The sequence below is a fragment of the Pipistrellus kuhlii genome, unplaced genomic scaffold, assembly GCF_014108245.1.
Source record: "Pipistrellus kuhlii isolate mPipKuh1 unplaced genomic scaffold, mPipKuh1.p scaffold_m20_p_5, whole genome shotgun sequence".
In the NCBI taxonomy this organism is placed as follows: domain Eukaryota; kingdom Metazoa; phylum Chordata; class Mammalia; order Chiroptera; family Vespertilionidae; genus Pipistrellus; species Pipistrellus kuhlii.
In genome coordinates, this window is record NW_023425551.1 from 74,661,821 (window position 1) to 74,672,002 (window position 10,182).

General features: G+C 58.6%; 1 protein-coding gene across 1 annotated transcript; it reads right to left on the reverse strand.

The window, feature by feature from the left end:
* Positions 1-217: 217 nt before the first annotated feature.
* LOC118706052 (guanylyl cyclase-activating protein 1) lies at positions 218-5,868 on the reverse strand. The gene is made up of 4 exons (XM_036415183.1): positions 5,668-5,868; positions 1,003-1,152; positions 616-709; positions 218-381 (listed from the first exon to the last, which is right to left on the reverse strand). The coding sequence occupies exons 1-4, from the start codon at positions 5,866-5,868 to the stop codon at positions 218-220; spliced, it is 609 nt and encodes a 202-aa protein (XP_036271076.1).
* Between the last annotated feature and the right edge of the window lie 4,314 nt (positions 5,869-10,182).

A 10,182-nucleotide genomic window follows, 5' to 3' on the forward strand; every position in this document is an offset into this window, starting at 1 on the left:
AAGCAGTCACCACCAACGGAGTCACACAGGTTCAGAAACTGTCCTTCACTGCCCCCACCTCTGGACCCCAGCCTGGCCCTGTGCTACCACTGTGCAGCCCAGCGAGGCGAGCTGAGTGGAGAGTTTGTTCTGAGGACTATCTACTATAAAAGCAACAATGGCGACACCAGCACCACCACACCCTCCCGCCACCCAACACAGAAGCATGGGGGCTGGTTCAGCCGGCCGCCTCAGCCGCACCACCCCCGGCCCCTTCCTGGTCTTGCTCCCCATTCTGGAGCCGGCGCACAATGCTGGTGAGGTCCAGGCTCCGCGTCAGCGTGTCCAGGAGCATCTGGTCCTTCTGGACGCCCTCCATGAACTCCTCCAGGGACAGCTCCCCTGGAGAGAGAAAGGGGGTCACGGGGAGGCGGGGGTGTGGCTCCTGGGCACCAGAGTTCCATCAGATCAGAGCTGGAGTCTTTGGAGGGGCACAAGACCGCTGCAGGGGAAGCAGCTGGGGGGGGGGGCGGGGAGGCAAAGGAGCCAGAGACCAAGGTCAGGTCTAGGGATCCCTAGCATCCGGGTCTGTGCTGGGACCCTACACCCTGGTGACCCCTCCCCGGGCCTCCTCACCATCCCCATTGACATCGATCCTGGAGAAGACGGTGTCGGTGAACTCCTCCGCACTCATGGTGGAGTCGCTGCAGGGGTTAATGGCTCGGATGGCCTGCAGGGAGGAAGAAGTGAGAGGCCCATCCTGACTCAGCCCTCCTCCGTGGTGGTGGGGCTGCGTGGGGAGTGGAGGCAGAGCTGAGACTTAGCTATTCAGTCTCTTGGGACACAGGAGGAAACTGAGGCCCAGACAGGGGAAGGAACGTGAGGTCAGAGCTGCCCCAGGGACCGCCGTTCCATCCTGCCCCCTGCAGAGATCGCAGCTCTGCCCGCTGACTGAAACCCGCTCTGAGCTCCAGTCCGCCAGCCCCCGCCCCGCCCAGGCCGGCCCTCTGCACCTGGAGTTACCCGGATGATGGTGAGCAGCTCGTCCCGGTCGATGCACCCGTTGCCGTCCACATCGTAGAGCTTGAAGTACCAGCGCAGCTTCTGGTCCACCTTCCCCTTGAGGACCAGGCTGAGAGCCGCCACGTACTCCATGAAGTCGATGTAGCCGTCCTGGGCGGGGGAGGCCGCCGTGAGCCCTCTCCCCCCTACCCCCAGGTGCCCACCCCCTCTGTCCTGGCCGCCCAGAGCCCGCCCGCCCTGCCCCAGAGGCTTCGGTCACTGACAAGCTACCCGCTCTGGGCTGTGGGTGGCACTGGGCTGGTGCGGTCCCTGCTGCTTCCCGGTGCTTCTCAGAGCCCAGCCCTTCCAGCGGCTTGTGGGTGGGAGGGAGACACGGATACCCAGGGGTGCTGGGGGCTGGGTGAGCTTTCCCAGCTCGGTGAGGGCAGGGGTTCGGTGTGGAGGCAAGGACCCAAACCCCGCTTGTCTCTCCTGTGATAATCATAATGGCTCCTGCCTCCGTGGGGCGTGGGGTGACATGAGTACATGTATGGACAGCACTCAACACGCCTGGCCTAGAGAAAGCACCCGGTAAGTGTTAGCTGTTATTGTCACCGCCGCTGTAAAGAGATCACTGTGCTGTCCTGTGTTGCCCCTGGCAACAACATGTCCGGACACAGGACAGAGCACCCACTCTGCTGGGCCGGGGCTGGGGGCTGAGGGTGGCTTCCTGAGGGAGCCGAGGCCCTCACCGGCTCTTGCAGAGGTTGGCCCTGGGGGGAGGGGGCATTCCTGCAGGACATTTCTTTGGGGTTCCCTGAGTGTTCACCAGCTGGCCGTCTGTGGCCTGGCCAGTCCTACCACGTCCTCTGCCCCCCTCGCTCCAAACCGAGTGAGGCTGCGAGGGAAGCCTATCTCGCAGACGGGCTGTGCCCAGTGAGGGCAGGAGCGCCGAGTCAGAGCACGTGGACTCGGGGTCCGGCTCCCACTCCTCCACTCACAGCCATGACTCGGGCCAGGAAGCCGCCGAGAAGCTGGAAGAACTCCCACAGGCAGAGCCGCCCCCGGAAGGGCCAGCCTCGGTCAGCGATGAGCTCCCTCCACCGGCCGTGTGCAAGCAGAAGCCGGCGCAGTTCCTAGGGATGTGGCCGGAGCTGGCGGCATGGCCTCTGAGGCCCGGCTCTGTGCCGGCCCGTGGCCCGGGGTGAGGCCGTGCCCACGGTGAGCCCACAGTGAGGACCGTGGGTCACAGTGAACGTCGTGTGCTGCCCCATGCCCCACGCCTTAGCCCCGGGTCCTCGCCCACCCGCCTCCCAGGACCGCATGGAGCGAGGCCGGGGCGGCTGGGAAACAGGCTTCCTCGGCGGGGACTCGGGAGGATGCCTCTGTTTTCGTTTTTCTCTCTCTGTGTTGTTGGAAACTCTACAACGTGCTGTGTCACTTGTGCAATTTGTTGTTGTGGTTGTAGTTTAATGACTAAAAAAATCGATGGAGCCCTAGCCAGCGTGGCTCCGTGGATAGTGTCAGCCTGTGGACTGAAGGGTCCCAGGTTCGATTCCAGCCAAGGGCACATGCCTGAGTTGCAGGCTCCATCCTCAGTAGGGGGCATGCAGGAGGCAGCCGATAAATTATTCTCTCTCATCATTGATGTTTCTATCTCCCTCTCTCCTCCCTCCCTCTCTGAAATCAATCAATAAATATATTTTTAAAAAATAAAAAGCAGCCAAAACCGGTTTGGCTCAGTGGATAGAGCGTCACCCTACAGACTGGAAGGTCCCAGGTTTGATTCCGGCCAAGGGCATGTACCTTGGTTGCAGGCACATCCCAGTAAGGGGTGTACAAGAGGCAGCTGATTGATGATTCTCTTTCATCAATGTTTCTAACTCTCTATTCCTCTCTCTTCCTCTCTGTGAAAAATAAATAAAATATATTTAAAATAATAATAAAAATAAAGAAAAAACTAAAGGACCGATGGAAAGATACGGGCTTTTCCTTCAGAAAGCCCTAACCGCACCGTAGGAGAGAGGTGACCTCGGCCGAGCACGGGGCTGCCTGGAGGCCAGGGTCCTCACTCTAGGACGGCAGAGGCAGTGTGCGTGCTTCCAGACTGGGCTGTGGCTGGTTCAGAAAGATCCTGCAGCAGGCTCGCTGCTCCTTATGCCTCCTGTGCTGAGCTCCTTTAACCTCACCACCGCTCCCCGGAACTGGGAGTTTTGTCTCCGTTTTCAGCTGAGAGAGCTGAGGCTGAGAGAGGTCAGGCCGCACAGCCAGTGAGTGCCAGTGTTTGCCTGAACCCGGGCCTCCTCGGTCCCACCTGGCGCTCGGACATGCGGGTGGGAAATTCACCCTGGCGTGGGCGCACCTGAGTGACCGCGGGCACGGCCAAGCCCTCGCAAAACTTAGAAATAAGCAAAGCATGTGCCCTAGTCACACTCCCACTCCCTGCTCACCCAGCGGCTCCCTCCTCTCACTCAGGCTGGCAGACACTTTCTGTAAAGGGCCCAACGGCCAGTATTTCCGTTTTGACAAAAGGTAACCACATGGGTGTGGTGTGTTCGCCCGTAAATGCAGACCCAGGGCCACTGCCTGCACACCCAGCTCTAACTCCCCTCTGTATCAATATCCTGGCCAACCCACTCGCCTGCTCTGTGCTCGGGACAATGGGACTCAGACCATTGGTGTCCTCGAGGCACTGGGGATGTTACAAGGATGCTCTTCACTTCAATAACTGATTTTAAATGAACATTAGTGTGAAATATAAAACTGGCCATAAACCCATGAGTCCGCACACACCCATTCACTCATATAACAAATCCCTGTTAGGTACCCCCTGTGCTCCGGGCACTAATTTTAAGGAAACACTCCCTGCCCTTGGAGCTCACATTCCACCAGGGAGACAGGCATGCACAGTGGCTGAATGCTGTTCAACATCCTGCATTAGAAGGCAAGACATGCTCTGGGGCGGGACTAGCCCAGTGGTCAGCAAACTCATTAGTCAACAGAGCCAACTATCAACAGGACAACGATTGAAATTTCTTTGGAGAGCCACATTTTTTTAATTTAAACTTCTTCTAACGCCACTTCTTCAAAATAGACTCGCCCAGGCCGTGGTATTTTTGTGGAAGAGCCACACTCAAGGGGCCAAAGAGCTGCATGTGGTTCATGAGCCACAGTTTGCTGACCACTGGGTTAGGTAATCACCAGGTTGGTGGTCACCCCTCCCTGGTGTCATACGAGGGGAGAAATGTCTTACCCCAAAGGATTTCCGTAGTTCGGGAGAAGCTGAGCTATTTGGGGGCACTGGGTGTAAGGTGTTGAGGCTTCTCTCCCTCTACTCCCCCTCCCCTTCCCCACCTGCCCACTCAGGAATTATGGCTGCTTCTGGCAGCTTTGGGAGGCCCAGCGTGCCAATGCCATCCCTCCAGGTCTCCATGCTCAGGCTCCAGGACTCTGCTCCCTTGCGCCCCCTTTAGGAAAGCCCTCATGATGCTGCTGCCCTTGAGGCTGGGACTCAAAGCTCATAATCTGCTTTGGCCCCTTGACCCCAGATATTAGCCCGTTTTAAATAGCCTCTGAGCCCCGGCTTTCCCTACAAGCCCTGCCTATAAGGGTGTTTGGCTCTCCGGGTGGTGAGCGGAGCCGGGAAAGCTCTGGGCAGCCTCTCCCCAGCGTGCGGCGGACCCCCTGCAGGGCATCCTCACACCTCGCCTTTCCAGGGAGCGCCAGGGGGGTGGGGACCAGCCAGGGCGGGAAGACCAGCTATGGGCTCTTCCACCACTACATCCTGACTGAATTGCTCCAAATAATTGCAGGATTTGCTTTTGGGAAACTAACAACCATCCTGACTAATAATCCGACGTCCATGGCAGATACAGATAACTAAGCTGAGGCTGAGGGTCAGAGAATGGGTTCAAGGTCACCCAGCTGGTGAACACCAGGGGCCCAAACCCACGGGGCCTAACTCCTTTGTCAGTGTTCCCTCTCGCTTCTCCGGCGGGCTTCACCCAACGCGTCCAGGCGATTCCTTGAGGAGACATACCCTTCGGCCCACTTGAGCAAGGGGAACTGAGGTCACCGGGCATTCTGGAGTTGGAGTGGCCTGGATTCCCCAGTGGCCAGGCCACCCCGCCTGTCCCCAGGCCTAGTGTCCACAGACCATCACGCGTGACCCAAGACACCTGCCCGACCCGGACAGCAGGGCTGAAACCTCCTCACCCTGCTCTCTACTCCCCACCCCTCCTTCTGCGTCCTGTGAGCTTCTGTGCCAGATCACCACGCGCGGCATCCAGCACTTACAGGTGCTCAGTGACTGTCTTGTGAGTGTTCACCCTCGTTCTGGAGTAAATCCCAATGTGTGTGTGGGAGGCAAGGGGAGCCGCTCAGCTCAGTCTGTGAACACTAACCCGGGGCCTGTCTGTCTTCCCCTGGAGCAGGGCAGGGATGGTCTGCCTCCTTCCGTACCCCTGTGCCTGGCTCTCAGGAGGTGCTCCGTGAGTGTGAGACCAGTGTCCCTGACTGGGCGTTCAGCCTCCCAGGTGAGCGAAGACCTGTGCAAATGAAGTCCGTCCTCCGCAGTCCCTGCTGTCCTCACATCTGCTCTCCCTGTCCGTCCGTCCCCCCTCTTACCCCCCGCACCCAGGGCAGACGGGGGCTCCCTCCATCACCCACACCCAGGCCCCTGCTCACTTTGTTGAAGTCGAAGGTCTCAAACATCTGCTCCACGTACTGGCTGGTGGACGGGCTCAGGTTCTTGAGGCCGAAGAACTGGCGGAACTCGTAGAGGGTGAGCTGGCCCGAGGGGCACTCGGTCATGAACTTCTTGTACCACTGGTGGCACTCGGTGCTGCTCAGCTCCTCCACCGACTTCCCCTCCACCACGTTGCCCATCGTGCGGGCCCGCGGACCGGACGCCTGCGGTGGACAGGCCCGTGCCCGCGCCCCCTCACAGGGCGGCCTGGCTTCTGAGAACTGGGCCCTCCTGGCTCGCAGGCCTGAGTCGTCCACGTGTGAGCGGGGAAGGCGCCGATGACCGGGTTCAGGGAAGTGTCGGGCGGAGGTGAGCGGAAGGGAGAAGGCAGGGGGCTGAGCCAGGCAACACCCCAACCCGCAGGTGCCAGAGAACAGGTTGCAAGCGCCCTAAGTCCTTGCCGCCAATGGCTGTTCCTGGGGAGAGAAAGGAGCGAAAATAGAACCAACCCTCGCACAAGGCCCGGGATTACAGCCTTGAGCTGAAGATGAGAGGATTTCCTTACCCGGTTGGCAGCCTCCTTATCCCGTTTTACCAGGGCAGATGGGTGCCAGCCAGCAGCCGCTCTGACCCCGTGACCTCCACTCCCTTCTCGTCCTCTTGAGAGCAGGCTCCTCCCTCGGACTTGGAGTAGAGGACCCTGACATAGGGCGGGTCCCCTTCCAGAGCTGGGGCTCTTGGGGTGCTGCGTATTACCAGGCTGAGCACCTGCTTGGCCCTCACAACGGAGGGGTTCAATCCCCCCTGACTGCTCCCGTGGAAGAGCACTTGGTGATGCAGAGTGTGGCTCCCGAGACGAGCCCGAAGCAGCCGCGGGAGAGAACGCCCTCCCACAATGCCCTGCGCGAGCGTTTACAGCCACGCAGACACGCACGGCCCCGTCCTGACCACACGCCGTATCCCCGGAGGCCGCGCCTTTCCCATCCTGCGAGGCGTGAATTCAGCCCAGCAACTGACTCTGAACCCGACACCTCACCGCCCAGGGCCCGGGCGTGTGTGTGTGTGTGTGTGTGTGTGTGTGTGTAACAAGAGGCTGGGGCACACACGCGTGGGTGAGCTGCTACCTGCTGGTCCCGGAAAGCTCCCAGCCGAGCTGGAGGGCCCGTCTGTGCAGCAACAGCTTGCTCTGACCCTGTGGGACATGCTCCGGCCACAGACGAGCAGCGGTTCATTTGGGAGCCAGCATCCAGGTGCGCTGAGGCAGGGTGCTACTGGGAGTGTCCGGCTCTGCCCCTCCCCAACTTCCCCCTCCTCTACATGTGAACTGTGCCTGTCCCCACCCCAGCCAGAGGGACCAGCACCCACATGCCTGCTTTCCCAGCAGGCACTTGGATCGTGTCCAGGTTGTACACAGATACCCTAGCACAAAAGTATCTTTTATACTTGGGGAAGGGGTGCCTTGTGGGGGTGGTTTGTTACCTCAGCTAATCTACCCTCTCCTGACTGATACAAAGATTGTACCTTTAAATACTGCACAGCCCAGCCAGTGTGGCTCAGTGATTGAATACCAATCTATGAATATGAACCAGGAGGTCACAGTTCAATTTCCGGTCAGGGCACATGCCCTGGATGGGGGCTTGATCCCCAGTGTGGGGTGTGCAGGAGGCAGGCGATCAATGTTTCTCTCTCATCATTAATGTTTCTATCTCTCTCTCCCTCTCCCTTTCTCTCTGAAAGCAACAAAAATATACTTTTAAGGAAATAAATACTGCACAAATGTCATGAGCTTGCCAAGCTCCTCTCAGGACCCCCAGCTGTGTGCCCGGCCCTCCCATTGCTGCCAGGCTGCAAGGAGAGGATTCTTTACTCCAGGTGCAAAGCACTGTTTCTTCAGAGTGAATGTATATTCACGAGTATTTATGTAAATGTACTTATCTACACTACTAAAAGAGAAAGATGCAAATTGACCATACCTTTGTGATGCCCACCAGCCAATCAGGAATGGATATGCAAATTAACCCATCAAAGCTGGTGGTTAATTTGCAAACTAAGGCGCTGGGCAGCCAGGGGCATTCCACCTGACCCCAGCTGCTCGGGGCCTCTGGGCAGCAGGTGAGGTGGAAAGGCAGCTCTGAGCCAGAGCCAACGCAGAAAGGCAGCTTCAGTCCAGAGAGAAGGCAGTGCTGCCAGCCAGGGGAAGGAAGGCCCATTCTCGCACGAATCTTCATGCATAGGGCCTTTAGTATGTAAATAAAATATATAACAATATAATGACATCAATATACTTACATATAAATTAACTTATATAAATGGCATGCAATCTATGTTACATATAACATACATGACATATCAGAATACATGCATAAATATCTCAGAATTGGCCAGGGGATGCTATAGAACAAACCACCCTAAAACCTCAGTGGCTGAAAGCAGCACAATTTTATTTCTGGCTCACACTACTTGCCGGGTGACCTTGGCAAGTACCTTACCCGCCCTGGGCCTCAGTTTCATTCTTCAGATGCAGCTAAGGGTGCCCACCGCACAGGGCTGGGAAGAGGATGCAGTGAATTAAAGTCGATAAACGGAAAGCATTTAGAGCTGGGTCTGGCAAAGAGTGAGAGCCCCATATTGGCGGTTGCTGCATTAGTTCGTATCTGCTACGGGGTGGCGTGCTGTTGCCTTCAGATTAGGTGCCGTTACATTGAGTCTTGGGCACAGCAGTGTCCCTGGATGACAGCAACCCTGTCTGTCCCTTTAATCCCATTAGCCACGGCCCTGCCTGTGTGTGGGGACCGACATCCGCCTGCGGCTGGGCTCCAGAGAAGGTGGAGGCCTTCGTTAAAACCTCATTGGATTCAGCCCCGCCCCCCCCCCCCCTCCCCTCCGCCTGCCTCTCCTACAAGACGCTGCTGGAAAAGAGACTTGTTTTCTGAGCCTCTTGGGCACTAACGTGGCTGCAGGACATGGTGCAGCCAAAGAAATGCGAGTGAAGGTCTGCCAGGGTTTTCTGGGGAAACGCTTTCTCTCGATAAAAAGTGATAACGACGCCACTGGTGCTGCCCGCCCCGCCCCCGCTTTTGGCCTTGGATGTGAGCGCGGCCTGGAGTGCAGCGGCCTCCTTCAGACCTGGAGGCCATAGTGGAGGGAAAGGCCACGGAAGCCGGAGATGCCAGCTTCCGCTGTGGAGCTGCTGACCCACGGCCACCCCACTGCCTCTGCATGGTGCACGGGGCCGGTTACGTTAGGAAAAGAACCCCCTCTTCATTCAAACAAACACACCCGAGCCCTCCGAGGCAGTTTGAGAACGAAAGCACCAAGGTGGCGATTCGCATGCAATTGTGTGTAAGAATGTCAGGCTGTGGCTCCTGGGGCTGCAGGTCAGCTCAGGGGGGCGGCAGCCCTGTCCAGGGAGCAGCCCCCCTTCCACTGCAGGACACCCACTGCCGCACCCACGGCCGAACCCACTGCCAGACCCACGTGTACCCACAGGCTGAGCCCACTGCCTGGCAAGGAAAGGGGCCCCCACCCAGCAGCCCTTCCTCAGGCGCACACCCTTCAGCAGCTCAGGATGCTGAGCCACCAGAGCAAGACGCTGGCCTCCAGGGAGAGCTCTCCCTTCACCGAGGAGCTTCAGGTGGAAGGCACCAAAGTGCTCCCCGCACATCACAGGCTGCTTCGCTGCCCTGCCTCGTGGGGCACCTGCCAGGTCCCACAGCGTCTCCCTCCTCAGTGGCCCTCTCAGGCCCACTCTCCTTTCTCCCTGAAGACACGGACGCCACGTCAGGGCGGCCTGGGACTCACTCCTCGGGCCCAGGAGAGGCCGTACGCGGAGTGGACGGGAAGAGAGGCCTCATGGCTCCCCGGGCTGCTTTGTCTGCAGGAATCCCCCGGGACAGATGCCACACCAGAGGAACAGGATCCACCAGCAGAATGGCACCAAGGGAAGGGACAGGTGGGCAGTGTCGGAGGGAAGAGACTGGAGGGGCCGCAAACCCGGGCCTGACGACCCCCCTTCAAGGCTGCCCGCCCCCCACCGCCTCCCACACAGAAGCACACAGAACCCGGAGCACCAGCTCTGCTCCTGGGACCATCCCACCCAGACCCACTGGGACCTGCTGCTTCTTTAACAGGTTCCTGGAGCCTCCGTGGAGGCTGCTCTACCAAGGCAAACCTCCAGGGGGCAACCATTCTTCAGGGGATGGAGGAGAGGGCAGGTAAGGGAGTGAAGACGCTGGCCTTGCCCCCACTGTCCCCAAGGCTGTCTGGTCCGGGCGCACAGAGGTGGTTCTTGTTCGTCTTTGAGGCCCGAGGATCCAGGTGGCGCTGGGGTTCAGCAGGTGGACGATGGAGTGGATGGAGGATGAGGACGTCTGTCTGTACATAGAACATTATCTCTGCTCCTTTTCCAAACCCCACTACAATGGCAATCAAGGCATTTTTGCCAGGCCAGTGAGTATGGCTCAATGGTTGAGTGTCAACCTATGAACCAGGAGGTCACGGTTCAATTCCTGGTC